General features: G+C 34.5%; 1 protein-coding gene across 3 annotated transcripts in view; it reads right to left on the bottom strand.

Moving 5' to 3' along the window:
* The window catches only part of ST18 (ST18 C2H2C-type zinc finger transcription factor), a 109,035-nt gene extending 92,748 nt beyond the window's left edge, over window positions 1-16,287 (bottom strand). For 2 of the 3 annotated variants that reach the window (XM_074319326.1, XM_074319327.1), the window contains exons 1-4: window positions 16,186-16,287; window positions 9,471-9,525; window positions 7,363-7,393; window positions 2,165-2,188 (exon numbers count right to left, since the gene is read on the bottom strand). In XM_074319326.1, the coding sequence (XP_074175427.1) occupies window positions 2,165-2,188; window positions 7,363-7,393; window positions 9,471-9,525 (110 nt within the window). In that variant the 5' untranslated portion in view covers window positions 16,186-16,287. The remainder of the gene's footprint in view (window positions 1-2,164; window positions 2,189-7,362; window positions 7,394-9,470; window positions 9,526-16,185) is intronic. The other variant, XM_019712586.2, reaches the window with a different exon arrangement.
* Window positions 16,288-26,225: the final 9,938 nt, after the last annotated feature.

The raw sequence follows: 26,225 nt of genomic DNA, 5'->3' as shown, positions 1-26,225 counted from the left end.
TCACAGGACACCAACTACTTAAGGCCACTCTGCCAAGACTGGAAGACATAGCAGATTTACCTAATACATAGAAACAAACACAGGGATGTGGCCAAAATAAGGAGACAAAGAAACGTGTCCCAAATGAAAGAACAGATCAAAACTCCAGAAAAAGAACTAAACAAAAATGGAGACAAGTAATCTACCAGATACAGAGTTCAAAAACACAAGTTATAAGGATGCTCAGTGAACTTAGGGGAGAATAGATGAACTCAGTAAGAAGCCTAATAAACAGATAGAATCCATAAAAAGAACCAGTCAGAAGTGAAAAATACAATAACTAAAATGAAGAATATATTAGAGGGAATCAACAGCAGATTAGACAAAGCAGAGGATCAAATCAGCGATCCGGAAAACATGGTAGCTGAAAACACCCAATTAGAACATCAAAAAGAAAAAAAAAATTGAATAAAAAAATGAGAATAGTTTAAGGGACCTCTAGGACAACATCAAGCATATCAACATTCTCATCATAGGGGTACCAGAAGGAGAAGAGAGAGAGCAAGGGAATGAAAACCTATTTGAACAAATAATGACTGAAAACTTCCCTAACCTGGTGAAGGAAGTAGATGTACAAGTCGAGGAAGCATAGAGAGTTGATGAACCCAAATAGGCTCACACCAAGATACATTATAATTAAAATGCCAAATGTTAAAGACAAAGAGAGGATCTTAAAAGCAGCAACAGAAAAGCAGGTAGTTACGTATAAGGGAGCTCCCATAAGACTGTCAGGTGATTTTTTTCAACAGAAACTTTGCAAGCCACAAGGGAGTGGCATGATACATTAAAAGTGATGAAAATCAAAGAACTACAACCAAGATTACTCTACCTAGTAAGGCTTTCATTCAGCATTGAAGAAAAGATAAACATTTTCCCAGACAAGAAAAAGCTAAAGGAGTTCATCACAACTAAACCAGTATTTCAAGAAATGTTAAAGGGACTTATTTAAGTAGAAAAGAAAAAAATATATAAATAAATAAGAAAATATAGGAAAGAAAAAAAATTCCCATGACAAAGGCAAACGCTTAATAAAAGTAATGGATCAACCAACTATACAGCCAGTACAAAAATTAAAAGGCTAAAGTAGGATGATCATGTGTAATTACAACAATAAATTAAGGGATATGCAAACACACACACACACACACACACACACACACGAAATAAAAAATAATTTAAAAAACATAAATGTGGAGTGGGTGAGTGAAAATTTTAGTGATTTTAGAATATGCTTAATCTTGAGTGATCATCAACTTAAAATAGACCGCTGTAAACACAGCTTGATATATATGAAGCATGGTAACCACAAACCAAAAATGGAAGGGATATACAAGAAATAAAGAGAAAGGAATAAAAAAATGACACTATGAGAAGTTATCAACATGCAAGAGAGACAGCAAGACAATAAGAAAGGAACAGACAAGAACTATAGGAGCCGGCCCGGTTGCTCAGTCGGTTGGAGCCTGTTGCTCCTAATGCTAAAGGCTGCCGGTTTGATTCTCACATGGGCCAGCGAGCTGCGCCCTCTACAGTTAAGATTGTGAACAACACCTCTCCCTGGAGCTGGGCTGCTCTGAGCCTCCGGAGGTTGGAATAAACTGCCCTGTGCTGATGTGGGCTGCTGTGTGACGCCATGAGTGGCGGGTGGCCAGCGTGAGTGGCCGGCAGCTGGTGAGAGCTGCTGTGAGCTGCTGTGAGTGGCGAACCGCCAACCAGCATCCGACTGCCTCAACCAGGGGGAGCACAAGGCTCATAATACCAGCATGGGCCAGGGAGCTGTGTCCTACAACTAGGCTGAGAAACAACAACTTGAACTGGAGGGGAGAGGAGACAGAAAAAAGGGGGGGAGAAAAGAACTATAAAAACAAGCAAAAAAAAACCAATTAATAAAATGGCAATAACTATATGCCTATCAATAATTACTTTAAATGTAAATATACCAAATGCTCCAATCAAAAGACATAGGGTGGCTGAATGGATTAAAAAAAACCCAAGACCTGTACATATGCTGCCTACAAGATACCTACTTTAGATTGAAAGATGCACACAAACTGAAAGTAAAGCAATAAAATAAAAGATAGTTCATGCAAATGAAAATAAATAAAGCTGGGGTAGCAATACTTACATAAGACAAAATTTAAAACAATAGCTGTAACAAGAGACAAAGAAGGGCATTTAAAAATGAGAAAGGGATCAATCCAACAAAATAATATAACTCTTGTAAACAACTGTGCACTCAACATAGGAGAACCTAAAGATATAAAGCATATATTGACAGATATAAAGGGAGGGATAGACAGTACTGCAGTAATTATAAGGGACTTTAACACCCCATTGACATTCGTGGATAGATCATCCATACTAAACAGTGAAAAAAATGAAAACTTTTTCTTTAAGATCAGGAAAAAGACAAGTAATTTACTTTCACTACTTCATTCAACATAGTACTGGAAGTCCTAGCCACAGCAATCAGACAAGAAAAAGAAATAAAAGGCATCCAATACAAAAGGAAGAAGTAAAACAGTCATTATTTGCAGAAGAAATGATACTAAATAGAAAGAACCCTAAAGAATCCACCAAAAACTATTATAACTACAAAATGAATTCAGTAAGATAGGACGAAAAATTAACATTCATCTGTTGGTTGCATTTTTATACACCAATAATGAATTATCAGGAAGAAAAATTCAGAAAACAAGCCCATTTACAATTGCATAAAAAAAGAATAGATTACCTAGGAATAAATTTAACTAAGGAAATGAAAGATCCATCAGAAAACTGTAAGATATTGAAGAAATTGAAGATACAAATAAATGAAGCGTATACTATGTTGATGGATAGGAAGCATTAGCATCATTGAAAATAATTAAGTTGTCTCATGCCTCTAAGTAGCATGGTCAGCACCAGCCTCACCCATTACACAAGGTGTAGATGAGAAAGATGTACGAGAGTGAGCAACTGGACAGTGATACTTCAGGCATTCACTAAATGGATACATCTCCTCTTCGAAATTAAATCCTTATCATCACCTCTTTGGTTATCAGTCTCACTTTCCCCTCAAAGTGGTTTACAGGAAAGTGGGTTTTCTTTAAGGTGTCAGATTCTTGGATTGTAATTTATAGGTTTAACCATAATGTTTAGGTGGACATATTGCTAACATATATAGTAGGTATGTTATCAAAATACCCTAACATGTACTGAGCCCTGCATCTGGAAATCATAGTAATGAAAGGAAAGAAAAGGGTTTTTTCCTTTCTTTTATAAAACCTCATGATTAGAAGTACTTATTTCTTTTAACCTTGATGATGGATTTATGGAACATTTAATAATAGAAGTCACTTTCCTTTCGTTCTTTTTCTTTTACTTGTCATCTCCAAAAATTTGTGCAACAAGTAGTTCCAATAAAATCATGGCTACTAAGGAAAATTTCTATTAAAAAAAATAAATTAGAAAGAAAATCAGTAAGTATTAAGTAAAATGTTTGACTGATATAAAGACTGAAATAAGAAGAAAACAGAGAAAGTCATCTAAAGCTATGTCATAATTTTTTTCACATCCATTAAATGTTGCTATTAAATCTATAGCTTATGGATTACAGAGCTACCAAAATATTTAACATTTTAAAACTTACAAGAACATGCCAGATAATAAATGAACAAATTTTATAAAATAAAGTAAATAAACAAGTCAACTAAATCAAAATTTTCATTATAAAACTTAAGCCAACAAATTGGTAAGCAGCAATAAGACCATGGTATTTGTCTCTAATATACTTAAGAACCTTGATTTCTTTTGTGTCTCTAAGTTGTCACAAGAGAAAGCCATTTCAGAAGCTATACTATATTTTCCTAATTAGAAGAAAGGGGCTAGATTGGTATAAAAACACTTTGCCAATGCATGAGACAATTACCAATATTAGTAGATACAATAGGAGGAGGATCAGAGTAAGGATAATAGTAATAAAAGAAAAAAGCAAAGATAATACAACTGCCATGATTCAGAAAGATGCAAGAGAGCCTTCTCAGCTCCACCTGTAACCTGAATTGTGTTGGAGGAAAGACTGGAAATGCTATAAGAAATGTGATTAAAGGTGGGCCTGTGGTTATAAATTGCTTTTTTAATGGTGATGATAGTAGCTGACATAGAGTATAATAAGAAGATGAGAATGTCAGTATCAATTTTTATTAGTGTCATGAACAATGTATAGTATATTTAAATTAGCTTCATTTGTATTAGTATTTTTGTAAGTGGTAGCTCAAGAAGCAATAACATGTCCAATATGTTCTAAAAAGAAAAGCTAAATAAAGTTGCCAGTATTCTCTACAAAATAGCCATAACTTTTATACTGGGGAAAATATGCCACATTTCCTAAGATAGTCAAAATTCAGGCACACACCATATTCTAGATTATACATCACAACAAATCTAGGGAATAAATTGGAGGAGCAATTGTCGCAAATGCATAAAGTCCTACAAATTTGAAAAGACACTAAAAATATAACCTTACATACATTAAACTTCTTTCCAAGATATGCATAGAGTGATAATTACGGTCTATATCTGGGTCAACTTATACCTTTAAGAAATGGGAACTATTCAGCCTGAGCATGGTCATTCTGTTGAAAATAAGCAATTATAAAATTAACAATAATCAGTAATTTTTATAAACTAGTTCTTATTAAAGAAAAATAGATGAATCAGTTTTGTTTATCAATTTTCTCAGCAATTATCACCAGCTTTCTGAGTCGGTCTAATGACAAATTAGGTAAAACAAAATGTCCTTCGATAGATGAATGGATAAAGAAGTTGTGGTACATATACACAATGGAATACTATTCGGCAGTGAGAAAAGATGATATAGGAACATTTGTGACAACATGGATGGATCTTGAGAGAGTAATGCTGAGCGAAACAAGTCAGACAGAAAAAGCAGAGAACCATGTGATTTCACTGATATGTGGTATATAAACCAAAAACAACAAAAGAACAAGACAAACAAATGAGAAACAGAAACTCATAGACACGGACAATAGTTTAGTGGTTGCCAGAGGGTAAGGGGGGTGGGGGGGGAGGTGAGGGTAAGGGGGATTGAATATATGGTGATGGAAGAACTGACTCTGGGTGATGAACACACAATGGGATTTATAGATGATATAATACAGAATTGTACACCTGAAATCTATGTAATTTTACTAACAATTGTCACCCCAATAAATTTAATTTAAAAAAAAAATATCTAATAAAAACAATTTTTAGAGTATTAGAAGAATAAGAAACATTATTATTTTGATTAAAATATATTCTTTGTTTGAATTTCAGAAAACTAAGCTTTGAAAAGCATACCATAAGGGTTAAAGTATAGAAGGCATGAACTCTGAACCATTTCTTTTTTATTTATATCTTAGACAGTATTAATTGTGTATGAGAGAAAGCATAGCCTGGTGGTTAAGAAACTGGTCTCTAAATCAGAAGTCTGTAACTTACTAGTAGTGAAAACTTGGACTAGTTCCATAAACTACTTTCAATTTCTTCATCTGAAAATTGGAAATCTCACAGTTTCTACCTTTTAAGATTATTGTGATGATTAAATGAGACAGAGTGATGAATAATGCTCAAGAGTGTCTGGCTCATAATAAGACCTCAGTAAATATTAGTTTTATTATAATTATTAATGCTAATAAAGTACTTAAATAGAAATTTCTATTTCTCTAGAAAGGTTAAGTTAAACATTTCTTCCCTCCAAAAAGCCGCTTCTCTCTACTAATTCCTTCCTTTTTCTCTATGAATTATATATTTCTCCTTAGGGCAAAACACACACTTATTCCTTCTCCTTTAAAGCATTCTCCTTTTCGAGTTATTTTTCAAGACACATCACTCAAAAGGCCTTTCCCACATCCTCCAAATAGTTTGATTCTCTAAAAAAGACTGACTGGAAACAGTTACTTCAAAAGGTGAGAGGACCCTGCGTGAGTCCCTAAGCACCGTGTCTGCTCTAGACCACTAGGAAACCAATTCCTGAGATGGCAAACATCTCACTCACTTTGAGCCATTGATCATTTTAAACTTCTCTTGGTCATTCCACAGGGCACATAAAGTTCCAAACTGATAGGAATTTTAAATGAGAGCAGATTTAAAAATCCAAAATTTAAGTGAACCAGACAATTCAGTTATTTAATTGAATGTCTGTGTATTATATGTTTGCTCCTATATAAGTAGTTTAAAATGTAAAATTCTCAATGAAAAAATTGATAATGTAGGCAGTACCATGGATTCCCTACTGACAAACGTCCACAGAGAAGAGCATCAGCATGAAAGCTTGTACTCAATTCTGATAGATACGTGTTCCACTAAACAGGTGGACCAAATCTGACAGAATGAATCATATGGAACACTAAGTAACTAAGATAGCCCTTGCTTCAGGAAATCACAGCACAGTTGCTTGGGAAAATAACGATGTAAATTGTTAATGCACACATTATGAATTTCAGTGTGTATCAGACATTGTTACACATACTCCAGTTTTCAAATAGTTCCCTGAGGAACACATATAGACCACTGTCATTTTCACAAAGGTGGATAGATAGCGGGTTTGGGACTTTCTGTGTTTTGCAATAGCAAATTCAGAGGAGACAAGGGACTTATCTTGTTCCTGACACAATTTCACTAAAAAATATCACCAGTACAGAAAATGTATTGTCAGTATGTGTTTCTTTTTAATCATGTACTTAAAGAAAAACTATACCTCACAAAGATACTGTGAAAGAAAACCTAATTGGAGTTTATTTTGCAAAGCTTATTAAGGTAGACTCCAGAACATTACCTGAGGTGTATCTAAGGTGGAAATGCTTGAATACACATAAAAACCTATCAAACACATTATCTTCAAATGTCTACATTTAAAAAATCATGTGGTTACTTGATAGAATTATCTAATTATTATTTGTTAAATGGAGAATTTAGGACCTGAGCTATCTGTTAAGTTCACAGATAACAAATCAGTTTTTCACTTACCATAAGTGCAGAACCAAACCACATGTGAGGTGTGTACATAGAGGCAGCACAACACTCCATGGAGAAAAGTGGAAATTTACTCACATTACAGCAAAATGCTACTGTTTTTATCACAATTGTTTGGGATCAATTATCAATAGTTTTTTCCCTTTCTCTGTTTCTTTGGTGTATAGATAGAGGCTATGTGAAATAAGTTAATTGGTGTATTTCTCATACCTACTAAAACAGGGATTCTGAGGCTTGAAAAGTACAAAATATTTTACTAATTAAAATAAGTCAATATTAGAAAAAGTAATGTAGGACAAATCTTACCTGAGCTCCTGGATTAGAGAATCCATTGGCACTGTTGGAAAAAAAAAATCAGTTTTTAATTTTGAAAACTGTATGATTGGGACTTTTAAGCCACCTAGAGATAATGACCGATAATGGTTAGTACTGACCCCACTTAATTTCCCTCTGGGTGGGTTGATCTTTTCTGGTTCTGGTTCTTTGGAGAGAAGAGGACAAATTAATATGGTCCAGAACAGATGAGTCTAGGTTTAGTGCCTTAGGTGACCTTGGGAACAGATGTCATGGATTGGACTTTCCAAATATCTGTCTTTAGAGATTCATTAAAAATTTATAGAAGTACAAAGGACTTGAATTACTTTTAAATCAATTTAACTAATTTTATTGTTTATAGAAAATTTTTTCGAAAGAATCCTGTTTACATTTTTATTGACTTTAAACAAATATATAAATAAAACTGGCAAAAGTTTTACTAATGAATATGTCCCAAGATATTGTTCCATAAATTTCATACATAGAGAAAGAGGAGGATAAGCTTCAGCCTTGTGAATATCAACATTATTTTTAAAATAAGAAATTTACAGAAAAAAGAGCTTTGATTTTTCTGACTGAAATCATGGTAACTAAAGAAGTTCATGTTTATAAATACCTGCCTACACAAGGATAAGCAGCATATTGAGATAGATAACAGGTGGTTTTAAAGATTACTCATGCTACATGAGAAACAGTTGTTTCATTTCTCAGAGAACATTTTGGCTCTATTTAAGAGTGTATACATATGTGCCAAAAGAATTTGAAGTCTAAAAAAGAATTGCAAATTAAAAGAGCCACATTTTAAAAGTATGCTAGAGTGGTGTGTTTTTAGGAGTCTAAACAAGAAATTTAAATAATCCAAATACAGTCCTTAGAATGCTGATATTTATGGAAGATGTGAGCTTATCCTAAATAATTATACAAACTGTTTTTCTTAGACTTGTATTTTATTGAAAAGTTTGCTGCATACAAACTTAATGTTTGGAAATACTGTTCCAAATATTAGACTACCAAATATTAGACCACTTCAACTAAAAGTGGAAAATAATACAGTGTGAAATTTCTGTTTAGGTAAAGCCCCATATCTCCTACAGCATTATTCTGCACTTTGAATATTATGGCTAGTGCTAACCATGGTTATATTTTAACTGAAAAAAAAATCATCCTGGAATTTATTAAACACTTTGGGATTCTGGACTTTACTCAAAAAGAAATTATTTACCTTTACTACATATATATAAACATGGCTAACGAAACTATTTCATGTGATTAGCCACTTTGAACTGTAAATTTCAAACTGTTTCCAAAATATTGCACTATTGCTACCTGACTCAGTTCTTCTCAGCAAGGCTGACTTTGAGAAGACTGGGGTGGGGAACAGCTACCCAGAGTGTTTTCAGAGGGCATGGTGAACCTAGTTTCTTGTTTAGAATTAAGGGTCACAAAAATATAGCTAATTATAACAAAAGTTATTTTCCTTAAGGGGTATTATTATTGCCAGTCAATCCTGTTTTCCAGATGTTTAGATCATCAAGGGCCTGTTTATATTTCAATATTATATTACCATCTGTTGGTTACCAAAAGAGAGGGATAACCAGCAAGTTAAACCTTTCAAACGTTTCTTTGCAGAGCTGCTGGAAATTCCCAGCAGGGACAGTCAAAAAACAAACATTAGCATTTTACTTGAACTAAGTTTAGAGTGGGAGCCACTAAACCAGATAACATAAAAATCAAAACCTGCTTTGGCAATAAACTAACAATTTGGTTTTTTCCCTTGGCCATTAAAGTCACTTCAATAATTTGAAGGTCTCCATGAAGCATTCTTCACTCACTGACTCTTATATTGTTTCGCATGATGTTCAAGTCTATCATGATTGCATTTTGTAAAAATTAGCATCATATATCATTTAGACTTTTCCGAGTCCTTTGACTCCTGGTTCGTAATATTTTGCCCCTCAAAACCATGATCCAATGTTTTAGCTTGATTTAAAAAAAAAATGTTATAATCATTCGGACTACACATTAGGGACTGAGCACTGGAACTCCCATATTTCATGGTGCGGTGGGCACGGTGTCATGGAATCTGCTTGCTAACTCACCCTTGGTTCCTTTAGAGCGGGTACACAGCATTTTATCTGCAGCCTCTGCATCCATCTGTAACATGAACACAAGTCCTGAGGTCATTCCTTTGACATTGACCAAAACATGAAAACATGTCATTAGGAGTTCTGAAGGTCATTTTGAAAAACAGAGTAGCCTTTCATGCTCTCTGGTGGTATTCTCACTCTGTAGGGATACAACTGTGACTGCCCTCACACTCCATGAGTTTTGGAAATACTTCTATAGATGCCGGAACCGGAGGAAACAGTGACAACACGGCAGATGTCCTTATCCATAAGTTTGCAAGTGATTCAAACACTTTGGGCATTACAAAGATAGAGTAAAGGACTGTCTGCTTAACAGTGGTTGTGACAAACAGTGGTTGAGACAAAACCTCAAATGCCAAACCAAAAGGTTTCAGACGAATTTACTAAAACCTGATTCCTTTACATTTCTAGATCCTTTCTGATACATACCTTGTGCTAAGTCAGAAAAAATAATTCCCTGTGTAAAAAAGCAACGTGAAAGCAAACCCCTAACATGCCCCCATTTCAAAACACCATTGGAAATGTTGATTGTCAACAACAATACACATTTACTTCCAGTATTACAGAATAAATATTGGTTATAATCATCCAAATCTATAAGGAAGGTGCAATTTGAGTGTTGTGTGTGTCAGTAGCAAACTTCCTTAAAGTACCATTACTATTTTAAATGTAATCAAATAAATTATCAAAAGGATGCAAAAACTTTAAGTCTGTTGTTTTTGTCCACATGGAGATAGATTCTGACCAGAGTACACTCATCCATTTCACTAGAATCCCCAGTAATCTCTTAGTTTAATTCACTTTTACACGTTATCAGAAGAAATTCTTAAATAGAAAAAAGTTGTTTTGCTTGATGAAAATCAGACAGGCCGAAGGCACTCTCTGTGTCTCCCGTCCTTAAATCCTGAACTAGACTAGCATGGATGCCGTGTGGCTGCAATGGTGATGGGAGACGTATCTCTGCTCTCCGAGGCTGAGTTGTGATTGAAGGCACTGACCTGCCATAGACTTATAATAGGGGAGCAGGTGTGGCAATGATGGACTTTAATTTCCTTTAATAAACCTTTTATGTGCCACACTTTTACTGCCATTTGACGCTCTCCAAGGTCCTGCACATAATAGGTTCATTACTTTTGATTACTATAGTCTATTGAGACAAACAACTCCAGAACACACTATATATTATGTTCAGTTAAGCCAATATAGACTATTTATCCATTGTGCATTTTTTCACCTGCAACACTACAGACAAATTAACGACAGCGCTCGTAAGCTAAAACTATTAAAACCACCAGTAATCTTTTGTCATCATTTCATAACAAACACCACACCAATCACTGAACTGTTTTTTTTAAATTAGCAAACAGAAAAGTGTTCACTGCTTTTGAGAAACAGCAGTTGCTTTAGTCTAAATAAAATGGTCATTGTTATGAATATTTTAAAATTACATAAGAGAAAATAACAAAAAAAGATGTGATTTTTTTCCCTGTATTTTTTCCTCCTTTTAAAACAACATGAATTTATGACAGATGTGACACTGCCAGGATTACCGTGTTTCACAGAAAATAAGACCAAGTCTTATACCGTATTTCCCCGAAAATAAGACTGGGTCTTATGTTAATTTTTGCACCAAAAGACGCATTAAGACATATTTTCAGGGGATGTCTTATTTTTTTCATGTACAACAATCTACATTTATTCAAACACAGTCATGTCATCTTCTTCTGGAACATCATCATAACATACTAAATGGGTCCGTCTGGCTGATGATCTTAACTGGGGCTTATTTTCAGGGTAGGTCTTATTTTGGGGGAAACAGGGTAAAATGGTGTGGTTTACTTAGGATGGTGAGTACTGCGTTATAAAATCCCCCTTCTCTGTGAATATCTCTGTTGCATGCAAGATGGCTCAACTCATGCAAACTCCCCTCCATGTGCTAAATGAATAACTTGATTAAGAAAGATCAGTAGCATGAGGGTTAGTATGATGAGAATCATCAACTGTTTCAGAGGAAGCTACTCCCATGGGTGAGCATCAACTCAACTCAAGTCTAATGTTAGCCTGCCACGCAGGTGCTATTTATTAGCTCTCACCAACCACTCTGAAAAATTCCCCCCAAAGGTAAGTGAATGTTGAACTCCATGAGTTCCTTTACCAAACATGAAGCACACTCTGAAAATAGTACCAGTAGACACAAATAAAAGTTCCTAAAACCTACTTAAATATAACTTTATTTATAACAGCTTGAAGACTAATTCTATTTTGCAATTCTGGTACCCAAGTACCTGACCATTCTGTCATCAACCCATGCAGTTGCCTCCCCATTCAGATCATTGGAAGGGATGCACAAATATTCATGGATCTGTGCTTGATTGTGCTGGGAATGCTGGCCTCATAATTGTGTTTTGTGGAGCTACTGTCCTCTTGTTGGTGTAGCATGTATGCACTATATAAATATTGTAAAACCTGATACTCATTTATAAAACTAAGTTTTCAGATTTAACTTCTGGGCCAAGAAGTAGGAGCGAAATAGACCAAGGCTATAATATACAACCTATGTATTTCACCTTCTTTCTCTTCTTCACACCTGAAGAACAATAAAAGATATGAATTTTAGTGTCTAGTCATGTCTTATAGCTTGTCAGTGAATAAGAACATCAGAAAGAGAAAGCACATGCACTTTTCTTTTTGGGTGTGGAAGGTTTTAATATTTATGAGATGGCTTACTCTCCTCAAAGTTCTCAATTTGAAAATAAGTCTTTGTTTTCTAAAACCTTGAATATGGGAGTAGAAATTTTAAGTGTTTTCTACTTGAATTATTCTCATGGACTTTAATAAATTGTCAATAGGTAGACTTAACTTTTATGGGGATCACCATCATTTCAAATATTCCTACAGTTATAGAAGAGGCACACAATTATGGTATGACTCAGGACATTGACCTAAATAACATGTGCTGCAATGTTAAAAACTTTACTTATCACTGGGAACACTGTTTTCTTTTTCCATTGGAAAAGGAGATTTGATCATCTTTATTACTTAAGTCCCAAAATACTATTGGCCAACCCTGCAATTAATTTTGTAAACTTTAATGAGTCATTTCTTTTCTCAAAACACAGATATGATTTTTAAAAAGATGTCCTTATCCAGGTTTCTTTGGGCCTTTATTTACCTCATTCCATTTTTTATGAATGGGAAAAAGACATTTTCTGAGATTCCTACAATGGTTCCTCCTGGCTTTGACAATCTACTTCTTAATAGAGGTAAGACTATTAAAGGTAGGTTTTGGCACTCTTATTTTTCCTGATCTGAAACTACTTTAATAAAGGTTTATTTAACCTATAAATATGGATATATTATATATAATATTATATAGAAAGGATAAAAATATGGCCCTTTCTTGGCATGTAATTCACAGTAAAGCTATGAGGAAAATTTTAAACATACTTTATTCCCTACTTGCCTGGGGAGAAGAGTCAATACAAGGAGAAATGACAAGAGGGAAAGAAAATTATAAACTAAAGAAGGCAAGGAGTGGCCGGATGCCTCAGTTGGTCAGAGCTCGAGCTCTGAACAACAGGGTTGCTGGTTTGATTCCCACATGGGCCAGTGAGCTGCACCCTCCACAACTAGATTGCAGACAACTGGCTGCCGCTGAGCTTCTGGAGGGGCAGCCAGATGACTCAGTTAGTTAGAGAGTGAGCTCTCAACAAGGTTGCTAGTTCAATTCCCTTATGGGATGGTGGGCTGTGCCCCCTGCAACTAAAGTTTGAAAAAGGCAACTGGACTTGGAGCTGAGCTGCGCCCTCCACAACTAGATTGAATGAAAACAACTTGGAGCCGATGGGTCCTGGAGAAACATTGTTCCCCAATATTCCCCAATAAAAATAAAAAATAAAAAAGATTTAAACTAAAGAAGGTAAGGAAGCAAAGCTTGGAGAAAGGACATGCAAGAACAAACACTGGAAATAAATACATAGGCAGTGAAGAAGAAAATAACCATAAAATAAAATATAAAATTTAACTACTAATTTGAATTTGGAAGCCATCCATTTAACATTTTTATATGCTTAGAAACAGGTGTACAATTTCCTAGTTACTTGTACTTAACCATCTTTTCTTACTAATGCTTAAATAAGGGGAAATCAACAGATCTCCTGTTCACATGACACCCATGCACAGATTTGATGCTTTCCTTTGGCTGAAAGGACAGTCCTGGAATTGCCAGTTTGTGGAAGCAAGAGATTCAAAGAGAAGGACACAGAATTCATAAACTCAATTTAGGTGTTATTCACACAAATAAATTACTGGTATGTGAGATTTAGTTCCCTTTGATTTTATTTTTCACTCCCAATCCTATTTTAACACAATGGTAAAAAAAAAAAAAAAAAAAAAAAAAAAATCAAGTAAATATTTAATCACTTTTTAAGAACTGGATAAAACAAATCTCTTGGTAACGTTTATATTTTATTTCTCCTTCAACAAAATTTTAGACACAGACATCCTTACTATTTTTTATAAGAAAACTTGAGTTGCTTAAGATTAATACCTAAGAAAAGCTATGGTGATTTATAATGTTCTGAGGACATTTTCTCAAAATCCATATACAATTAATCTTAATATTGTTTACATATATATAGTCTCATACTGGTAGCTACTTTAAATTTGAGAAGTCATTCATATACATTCAACTTGCAATAATTTCCAGTTTTAATAAAATTTTATTGTGTTCATCTCCTAAGATTTTTGAACTGGCAACGCAGTTTTGTATGTTGTGTCACTTTAGCCTTGTGCTATGGCATTTCAATCCTGGAGAACCCATTGCCATGATGAGAGGAAGTTCTGTGGCTGCTGAGAAGAGGTCTCAGCATTCTCTCTATGATGAGCCCTTAATCCTCAGTGGATGCTTCCTTTACAAAGATCAATTAAAAAAAAAAAATGACAAAGAGAAACTCAGGAAGTTGGGAAAGACTAAACCCAGAAAATGAAACAACGAGATGATGCCAGGCCCTTGGAATAAAATTTGGCCAGATTGAAGAACAAAAGACCCTACATTGAGTGTCTTTTCTTTGATAATCCTGGCATCTTTTTGTTTAAATATAGCTTTGTATCAGTCCAAAATGGCAGCAAAAGAAGTTTCCCTGTTACACAGGGAAAAGATGGGGGAAATGAGTTGTGACATCAAAAGAATAATAGACTTATTGAAAGGAATACTAAAATAGAATGTTCAAGTATGGTTTTTCTCTGATTTTACTTTTCTGGTTTTATTTTCATACACTTATAAATTACTCAGGAAAAGAATTCCATTAAATAAACATTTAAAAACCTAAAGTAATAAAAACAGGGATTTTTACATCATCAGTGATGACATACTCGTATGTATAATTTTCTGAACAATTTTTGAATCATTTATCCTAAATAAAATAAAAATTTTCTGAATCTTTTATTTAGGGCACACTGTCCCTGATTTCAACTCTCTGTTCCTTCCTTTCTCTTATTGTGTTGTCTTTTACTCTGTATAGAAAGCTGAAGAATTGCATGATGTGTACCCTTCAAATTTATGATCTCTCTCCTCGTCTCCCCTAATCCCTCCCACCCCCAACAAACACCATAACTAAGGAAAGAGGCAGATTCAATCCACTATCAGATTAAATACAGTTCTCTGGGAATAGCTCCTCCTGAGGGTCAAGTGCATGTGCATTCCCCACAGATCAGGTGTTTTTTTCCAGAGTCACTTGGAAATGTACCGCAATAAAAGAAATCTTAGACCTGAGAGCAGTCGGGTATCTTTATAAGGCGGCTCATTTATTTTGATTCTCACTTCTCATTTCTGCTGTTGTAGACTTCATGCTGTAACTTTGCACAACTGGCAATGCTGAATATAAACCAAAGCCATATGTTTGTGTCCTTTTGCCAAACGACTCCAGCAAATAGTCCTATTATTCCCTTAGGTAGCCAATGTGTGCCAAGGATTTCTATTAGTCCTCGTACCACGGCCTCTGAGTCACAGCTTTGTGATATAAGGGGACAGTTGCCGGCTTGATGTTTTAGGAGGCATTTTTTTCTTTGTATTTTTTTAGTATGCCCTGTTTAAAGATAACTCAGAGTAAGTAATACCCTAAGGGCCTTCTTCTTTTTTTTTTCTTGCTGATACTTTGAGATGCATGTGTTGCAAAATATATAAATGTTAGCAAACAAGCTCTTTCATATAGGAGTAAATTATTTTAAATAGATTTTTTTTTCTCCAAGAGCAACCCAATTCCTTTACTTTTCAGTATTTGTAGGAATTAACTTTAGAAGTTATCTATAGTGCTTTCTAAAACATGCTTTTGAAATTTATCACTTATTTACGCTTCATCCTTAAGTAAATTAATTTCTAATACAAATGAATTCAAATTGAATTTTTAGTACTACTTTAACACTGAACTTTTAAGGGCAAATGTATATAACAAATAACACATACCAGTCAATATACAAAGGTTTGTAGCTCAGAGGACTTTACCTGTTTCATATTTTTATATATTAAAATGACCATGTTTCTGACAAAAATCACAATGCTAATTCAGCACTAACAATAATTTTTTTCAAAGCAAATCCACAAAGATAAAGCACTGATATACAGGTGAGCCTCAATATGTAACATTTTTTAATAAAAATATTGCCTTACCTCTCTTTCTCCAGGTAACTTGTATGCCAACTTGGTTTGCCCTGTTTCGTCAAAGTGACTGAATATCTGTCCACTTCACTGAGAAATCTTGAAATTCATTCTATTAAGATAAAAAAAAGAAGAAAAGCATATCAGTTAGGACAAATTAAATAGATCAGTAATGAACACTGAAGTGAACAATAAAGGATGCGTTGACACTTTTACCTACAATTTAGTTGGACTATACTATAAACAGAGTGACAAATTTTATACTACATATCAATGGTAAAAAGATTTTTAAATTTTTAAAGGTTAGCCAAATTCATTTTTGTCTTTATTACTAAACTATATATATATTATGTCTTCAATTTACTATGGAAATTGGATAAGAAAGACTTTCTATTATCACTGTTATTTTACTTTTAACCACCAAAAGAGAAAGTTCAGACAAGATTTGGAATGTACTACACTCATGAAGTCACAAAAAAACAGATTCAAAATTCATCTGTTAGTATATAAGGCTCTCTTTAATGAGGCTGTCATAAAATGTTACTAATTTTTTTTTTTTTTTTTACCAATGTCTTAACCTGTCTCTTATGGAAAAATTTGCCTTTGGTTTATTTTCCATTCAGACATAATACACAGAGCTGCATCACCTCTATTTGGTCCCAGAGATGGGAACAGAATCTGTCATCAGCCCATTTGAGATCCTTGAGAGAAAACTTTGAAATTCAGTGTAGTACACTCAACATACTAGAGAGGGGCTATTTATACAAACACCATGTATGTCAATGTACATTTAGAAAGTTTATATCTGGCAATTCTGGTATGTTACAACATAAGCCACCAACCTTCCTTGCAGATTTCTCTCGTTCTGTATTTTACCCTTTGCAGTAGATTGAAGTACCTGGCTTTTTAAGCATAGATTTCTGTGTTACTTGTAAGCTTTGACCAGACATTAAGCAGATGCTTCTTCAACTCAAGTCAGCAACTGTAGTTCCTGAGGGGAAATAGGGATAAAACTCTCTCAAGTGATAGAGCAGATTACTGCACATTAAGTAAGAATAGAAAAGTAGCATAGGAGCTTGGGAATTCTTAGTTTGCGTTTGAATGCAACTAAAAAAAAAAAAGGCTTTCTCGAAAGTGTGTTCGGCTTATTCTACTCCACCCTCAGTTCAGAAAGAGTTCTGAAGCTTTCCACCTGCCTATTGCCCTTTGTTTGCCATACTCTAACCTAAAACAAAAGATCCTGGAAAACAGTCACAGTGGTGAGCAAAGCTCTTTCTAGATCCTGAAAGTAATGGCTTTTTGTCTAATACCCTATCGTGTTATGTATTTATTAGCAATACATTTTCCATTTATTTTCTCAAAGATTGCCAATAAAGAACTGAATCACATAAGGGAGTAGCTGTAAACCCTCTGAGTTCCCTAATGTCAAACTCATTAGCATCCGAATAAGCACACAGCAGCACATCATCTGCACAATTACAATTTTTTACTACTTTTAATAGCGTTTCTCAAAGGGCTCATTTTCAACTTTCTTCAGTGGTTAGTTTGTTCTCAGGGGAAAAGTAGCTTCCTGATGCTCGCAGCTTCCACTCAACAACCAGGCCGTTTGCTGTCAGACACATCAGCCCTCTGCCCTAACCCCATCTGCTGTCTCTCCCCTCCCTGGGGAAGAGAGTTAAGGCAGCACAGCTGAGATCGCCTTGGAGCAGTGCACAGAGGGCTCAGACAAAATACAACTTTAGAAACATGATTTGACACAAAAGGGCTGGAGAAGTCCAGGTACACCAAAATACAAATGGAAAATACGAGCCCTTCAGAGGCTCCCCGTTCCACGTGTCGATCAGTCTATCATTACTAACTCCACCCACCCGCTTTTGGGACACACTCTTGGCTGACACCAAAAGGAATCTTCCACTGAAATCGGTTCCCTTCATCCCAAGCATCTGCCCTACTGTTATATCAAGGAGATCTGTTTAAAAACCCATTTTTATTAATTGCCATACTTTAATGTACTTTGCAGATCTTAAACTATTTTATAAAACTTAAGGACTTACTAAAATATTCATAAAATATACACATTTTGAAGACAGTTAACCTAAGATTTGGAATCTTGACCAAGCTGCCACACCTGGCAACTGAGTTAGTTCTATCCCCCACCTACCAGGATGAACACTTTTGTTTTGAAGCTCATTTTCTTTTTTTATAAAACTGCAACCTTAAAAGATAAAACTATATGACGAAGAAGGTGTTAGTAACTTAATTAGTTACAAAATCCTTAAGTGTCCTTCTAATTAAGACATGGCTTTACTTGTTAAATGGAGTTATCACAAAGCACTTCATTTGTCTGGTTTACCATATGTCAATAATTAGGGACTCAGTTCTTCACAACTGTTTTATGGGTGAGTATCTACTTCTGAAAATATATACACTGAAGTGGACAAAATATATACAATATCTATAATACAATGTAATGAATTTGCTGTGTTATTAAAACAGGTATATTAGATTATATTTTATTGTGGGGGTGGTGAATGACCTAAAGTGAGATGATGTATATATCAACTGTATCCTTAAAGCAGAGAGTCATAGATTTACTTATGGTTCAAAAAATATGTAATATTAAGAATGTCCTCCAACTAAACTTGAAGTGAAAATTTTGATGATAGGGCAAATAAATTTAATATGAAACGTATGTAGCACTTGTAGCCCTGTAATATAACTAGTATGAGCTGTCCACGTCCACCAGTTCCTTTTTGGAATTTGCGTACTATGGAACCAGACTGTTCTATCTCAGACACATTGGAAATGCACAGCAGGGAACTCTCAGAAGTTTGGAAAGTTAATACAAGCTCCAAAGAGCCCTCTCAGATTTAGTTTCTCAAGGAGTAAAATAAAAGCAGAAGAGTGCCAGCACATTTGCCTTAGCATTGCTATCCTTTGAGTCCCTGTCTTCATGACTTCTAACAGTTTTTACCTCCTGATCACTCTGCTAACTTTAATATCTTCACCAATTGTTCGTCACTTGGAATGATGAAAAGAGAGGGGTACTCTGTGCCTTGTGTGTGTGTGTGTGTGTGTGTGTGTGTGTGTGTGTGAATGGTAAGGCAAGACCTTTACAGTTCTAAGTTTCCAGATTTATTTTTTTATTAATGAGTATGATAATTTAAGTTACAGTCAAAGTTTGTATAAACCTTAATGATATCTTTGCCTGGGTAGTCAAATTATTTGGTTTTCCATTTGCCATGTTGCTCTGTTAAATTTCTAATGAAAATTTAAGTCCCTTTTTTTGGAGTTTCTAATCAGTGAGTTATAGAATTTGTTTTCCCATCATAGCAAGAGATTATATATTTAAAAATTGATGCATACAAATTATATAAGCTTATTGCCACTTTATATTTATGCCGTCAAAGATGACTTTTCTCTGCTTAGCTCTACAGGTTGATACCAGTAGTAGCGGATATACTTCATTGGCTGGAGCAGATGAAGAGAAGCAGTGAGTTTCATTTAAGTTGTTTTAAATACTGCATATTGGCCACAAGCTTCACTTTTACCATTAGCCCATAATCAGGCTCCTGATCACAGTAGGATTAGAAAAAAAGAGCTTCATCAAAACCGGAACTACTCTGCAGGAAAAAAAAAAATCTCCCATTGTAAAGTAAGTCAGTGGTACACTTACCTTTAGGGAAGATGTTTTGGATTTTAAATCATTACATATTCAACGAGATTAATTCTTTGATATTAGCAACCAAAATGCTTTTCATGATCCATTTTGAACATTTTTTTGCTTCCCCTAGTGGTCACTGAAGTTCAAAGATAAACAAAACTTCTTGTTATCAGTATAGTTTGTCATTTTAAAAGAAAAACAAAAATAAGATTTGTCAATATACAAAACGTCCCCTGATGGATTTAATTGATTTGTTTTTTGTTTGTTTGCCTAGCTTTTAAAATCTCTGCTCTATAAAATATTTCAAGGAATTTTCTGTACAAGGAGTGCTATGGCAACTCTGATCTCCCAGAAAATGCAATTTCTGCTTTGCAAATTGCTGGTCATACAGCGCATGCAAATAACTTCTGGTTTCCACTGTACTATATATAAAGTAGTTGTACTAGGAGGCATTATACTATTTGTATTTGTCCTTCCAGTACCTGTACAAATAAAACACAGGCCTCTTCTCCTTAAACTCTGAAGCAATGCCAATAACTTGCACAAAACGTGTATTTCTCACCACAAGAGGATTTAACTTTCACCTGATTTAAGAAACAAAATAGCCCTCAAAGACACTTAAAGCTTTGCTGCAATTAACATAACTGCATTTAGATGCCATTCATGACTGATAATTCCAACACCTTGTGGGGAAAAAAAAGTTGCATGCTGTAAACATTATAAACATATTCAAATAAGCTTAACACAATCTGCCATGCTTATTTCTGCCTAGATCATGGACCAGCGAAATGGTTAATGCAAATGGATTTATAATTTGCTTTGGGGGGCCAGTTTCTTCTCCTTATTTATTAGCCCAGCTGATGGGGCAGATTTGATGAGGCACTTCTGGAATAATTGAGTCATCACACAAAGAAGGCTGCTAGCATTCAGAGTGGTTTTATCAGCAGCAAGCAGGCCTGATTACTGACAATTACACTCTGATCCGGTGATGGAAGAGAAAGAGCCAACGAGTGGGAAATGTCCGTGTTTCTATCCAGGAATAATTTCTACATTCATTTTACATGCTAAGTGTTTCCTATCTCTGCATAATAAACTGTAAACAGGAATAGATGGCACAATGTCCCTTAATATTTCCTGGTAATGAAGACACAAATGTACAGTGAGTGCTGATAAATATAGATGAAACATAAGCTATTCTCCTAGTCTGTATTGTTACCTTTAAAACAAATGCATTTTTGTGGTAAAAGCATAATCATAGCTAATGCAAAAAAATGACAGAAGATTGAAACTGTCCTTGTAACTACATAGAAACTTTGTAAAAGTCCTGTTAATCAATGCTGTTTTAAAGGCTCAGGAGCTGAAGGTGAGATACTAGAAACCACATCATTTTGTTTCTCAACAGCTAACTGTGAAGAACTCCTTGGGTTAGACACAGCAAAGGACAATACTGAAAGTGACCTCCATTAACACTCAAAGAGAGCATATCTCAACACTGAACTGAGAAAACAATAAAGCTGGCACAAAGAAACATCTTCAGTAGCATGGTTTTCCATTTCCCTTCCATCAGGGCTTTCAACAAAATGTTGATCAAGCTTAATAAGTTAGACCTAAGACTGCATGGTCTGTCACAAAGAGCAAGGTATTGCTGTTTTTTGCATGGCACTTTTCACCACTTGCTTATGTCGTGGTTTATTAACAAAACACTATGAACAAAATGCACCTCACAGAGATACTTTATTAAACTAGTTTTCCCTCTGACTCAGAATCTAGCTTGAAATGCCTAGAGAAAGGGGATACTCAGTTTTCTTAATGTGCTGCTAGAGATTTTAGTGGGAAAATCTTTAATTTCCTATAATACCAACAGTTTCCTCTTTTAAAAAACCAATCGGGTGTGGAGACCTGTATAATAAACCTGCTTGGGTCTGTTTGTTTAATTCTTTTCCTAAAGACACTTCTTGACTTCCAAAGAAGTAAAACCTCTGTTCTCATCTGTTCTTGTGGTAACTATGGAAACTCTGTTTTATTAAACTAACCACTTAACTTCAAGGCTTGTGTTACAACTAAATGTTCTATTTTGAGTAAATCTATACTAAACAAGCATATAATGTCAAAACATTTTAAATAAAGTTCAAGGAGCACTTGATGATTCAAAAATGAGGCTTTTTATGTAGAAGGAATTTTATCTTTTTAAACTATTTTATTATATAGGTTGTTATACAGTATGCTTCATATCCATAGACATTTTCTGTTTTCCTTATCCATTTTTAAGAGGCTTTAAATTTTTTTTTTCAACAAATCTGCTGTTTTTCCCAGCAGTAACTGTTTGTTTTCCATTAAAATCTTCACCATGTTCTGTAAATTTGAGTTAAGATAAAAGAATAAAGTCATTTGTCTTCATTATCTCACTTGGAAATATGGGAGAACCTACTGAAATTTACAAAGAAAATGACATGATTCTCAATTGTTGAGGACAATGGGAACTGGATTTTTGCAGAATTATCCTTGGATTTTAATCTCACTTAGGTGTTTAATTTAATATGGATTTTTAAAATACAAGTCTATTTCTTCTAAAAAATATACTTATTATTGGTTCAATACAAATTTACCTAGCATGGATTGCTCTATGCTAGACAGTGGGAATTAAAAGATATATAAATCACAACTCTTGTCCTCATAAGTATAAACCACCAAACTGAGGCTTCCAATACGATATGGAATGCCTGATAACAGAGGGAGGCAGAAGGAGCAATGGGAGTTGAAGCTTTGACCACATTGGAAAATCTCCCAGAAAATGATGATTACTGAAGAATTTATACCTGGAGAGATTCAGAGAACTTTGACTAAAATAAATAAATGTCCCCAATGACCAAGTAGAAAGACACAAATAGTCAAAATTGTACTTGGCTTGGTTAAACAATATATTAAAGCCATATTTTTATATAGTTACAAAAGGGTCAAAGGAGACTAAATGGTCAAAAGCAAATATCTAAAATTAAATGTTTAGAATTTGTCAATTTATTTTTTTTAAATTTCAGAGGAACTTTTCCTTCAGGATCAGAACTGCAAAATCTATCTGCTGAAATGTGATTTATCATTCATGTTGTGGTTCAAGTGACACTATCTCATAGGATTCTATATCCCAGCAGTGTTTTGATGGCACTTTCATCTTGATTATTATGCTTTACCTGATATTATATTCACTCATGTTCACTTACTTTTCCCTGTGTCAGTATAAGCTCATGGAAGTGAAAGGCTGTGTCTTTCAATGTGGCCAGGGTAGGTGATCTATACATTATTATTGAATTGAATTGAAATAAGCCAAAAACAATCCTCTTAAGATAGTTATTATTTTTAATTGTACTTCAATATAAAACATCCCAGACACACAGCAGCTGGGGCTCTATAGATTTAGTCTGTTTGACTGCTATGCCAGTTAAGGAGAATTACAATTCTGTCTCCTCTTATGTTGAAAAAAGTCAGCTCCCAAAATTCAAAAAAGAGCATGAATGAAGTATAACAGATTTTATCCACTGTCTACTTGAATTTATATGAAAAATTAGTTTATGATTTAAATGGGTCCCTTTGTGGGAATAAAAGCCAAAGGTAAAATAGAAATATAGTCTTATTTTTTTTCCAAATTTTGGCAAGAAAACAATCTAGGAAGATCTCCAACTCATTTAAACTATATCCAGTTCCCAGATTTTATACCTTGCTTTTCTTACTCATAGTGGGTCAAAATGTCCTAACTATTATACACCTACATTTTATTTTAAATAAGGTGTAGCCATATACTCCAAACTGATGACTTTTGTATTGGAAATAAAATGGCACTAACCATGAGAAAATACAAACGTAATCAATTATTTTTTATCAAAATAGTAAATGACACAGTACTTTCTAACTGAATATAGTTCACCTTTACTGAACTCTTAACAAGTGCTGGGCATCTTGTGAGTACTTACATGCACTCTTTTCCTTAGTCATAATGACCTGCCTATAGGGAAGTATTACCAATTTTACATATGAAGAAGGGGAACAAAATGAGCTCACTACCTTACCCAGTGTTCCACATGTAGCTAGATGTTCCAATACAGCACGTACTCATTTGCACTTTGGATGATATAGGCATTGTGTTTACACAAATATCATGTGGAGATTTTTTCTTTTTGTTTTTTTTGTATGGGGAAATGTTTTGCAAAACAGAAGACAGAAATCTCAGAGTTGGTGACAATTATCATTAGGATCTACAAATGAATATTCCAATTTCTAAAAATGATTAATTAGTCTTGGCCTCTCAAGAAATTTTTCTCCTCTTCATTTAAACACAGGAAATTCTCCATAGAATTTATATTGCCAGCTGCAAGATATATGCCATCAATTGACTGGCTGATTTATCTTCTGTATTATTAGTTTTCTATTGCTGATATAACAAATTTCTACAAACTTAGAGGCTTTAAACAACACAAATATGTTATTTTCTAGCCCTGGAGGTCCAAAGTCTGGTACATTCTCACCAGACTAACCTCAAGTCAGGCCACAATCTTTTCTGGAGGCTGCAGGGAAGAATTTATTTTCTTGCTCATCTGGGCTGTTGGCAGTCTCCAGTCTCTTGCTATTATAGGACTGGGGTCCCTGTTTTCTTATTGGCTGTAGGTTGAGGGCTGTTTTCAGATTCTAGAGGCCTCTGCATTCCTTGGCTCATGGCTCCCTGCCTCCCTCTTCAAGGCCAGCAATGGTGGGTTGAATTTAGTCCTTCTCATGTTGCATCTCCATGACTCATTCGTCTTCCTTTCTCTTAAGGACAATGTGATTAGTCGGGCCTACCTGCATAATCGAGGATAAGCTCTCCATCTCAAGGTTCTTAATTTAATCACACTATTTGCCATGTAAGGTAGCATATTCACAGGTTTCAGAAATTAGGACATAGACTATTTTTTTTGGGGGGGAGCATTATTCTGTCTACCACATTCTTTAGTTACATATGTGAATTCTGATTATGTTAAAGTATTAATGATCTTCATATGAGACAGGTGAAGTGGTAAATCAAGATGAACAGTTGTATACACTCCTCATAAAATATATGAATATAGTGCAAATTATCGTGATGATACCAACACTAACAAAGTCAATCATCTTTGTCCACTAAAATCAATTTCCTTAATGTCTCAAGGTTTTGAAGGGCATTGAAAATTTAAAATTTAGGGATTACTTCTTTTTAGGGGGAAATTTTAAATAATGTTCACTTACCTTCCCTAATATCCATTGGATTTCAACTGGAGAATTTCCATTGCTACTGCTGAGAAGCATCATCAGAGGAAAAATGAAAAGAAAAAAAGAGAGAAAATTTAATTAAGGGTAATTATCTACAGTTTACTGATTATATAAAACTATCCTTTCAAGTCATTTACATACTGACCATGCAAGTATAGGTTGGGGTAGGACCAATCTTCAATAGTCAAACATAATATTTATTTGAAAGAACTCTGTCAATAAGTAAAACAGGTGTCTATTGTTATCAGGAAATGCTTTTTAGATTTGAGCCCTTTTGTATATAAGAACATTTGAGAACCTTTTCTAGGGACACACCTGAGAGTGAAAGTGAAAATTATCAATGACAGTCCTTTAAAAAAAAAAAAAAAAGAATCAGTGGTTTAACACTAATTTCTAATCAGATCCTACAGAAAGGAACAGCCCGCACGGCAGCTGTACTTTTCCCAGGGTTAATTACCTTTCACTGCTCTCTGCTAATGAGTCAGCTGTTCCTGTCATCGCACACTACACTGGTTCATCTGGAGCTCTAGATGGACAAACACTGAGTGACAGTCCTATTTACATATGGGGTGTTTGTTGTGCAAAAATTTCAAAAGGATTTTTAAAACTCCTTTAATTCTCATGTGTTTTCATGCTAAATATATTTTTACAAATCAGACTTCGCTTGGTCAACTATTCTTTTCCTCCCAGGCCACTGGATTCACCACTAGTAAATGTTAAATGCCAAAGGTTTGGAAAGAAGTAAACTTTATCCACCTCCACAGAAAGCATTCTTACTGATTCCTTAGCATTGTAACAATTATCCTATTGGGATGAGATGGAGCCTTGAAGGTCTGTGACTTAGCTTCACTGGTTAAAAAGACTTTCTAAATAGATTCACTACAGGTAATTAAATTCAAAGGTAAAAAAAATAATCTAATATTAAAGGAACAAAACATAGATTTGTTCGTACATGAAAAGTGAATTAGAAAATTGAGTTTTCAAAAAAAATTAGACTTGAAAACTATGCTTTCACCTAATGTCTAAATATGTATATAATCACACAATATTTAGACATTAGGCAAAAGCATAGTTTTCTAAATTTTTTTGAAAACTCAATTTTCTAATTCACTTTTCC

This window comes from Rhinolophus sinicus, linkage group LG14 (genome assembly GCF_036562045.2).
Source record: "Rhinolophus sinicus isolate RSC01 linkage group LG14, ASM3656204v1, whole genome shotgun sequence".
Taxonomy (NCBI): domain Eukaryota; kingdom Metazoa; phylum Chordata; class Mammalia; order Chiroptera; family Rhinolophidae; genus Rhinolophus; species Rhinolophus sinicus.
This window is presented reverse-complemented; position numbering and strand designations above follow the sequence as displayed.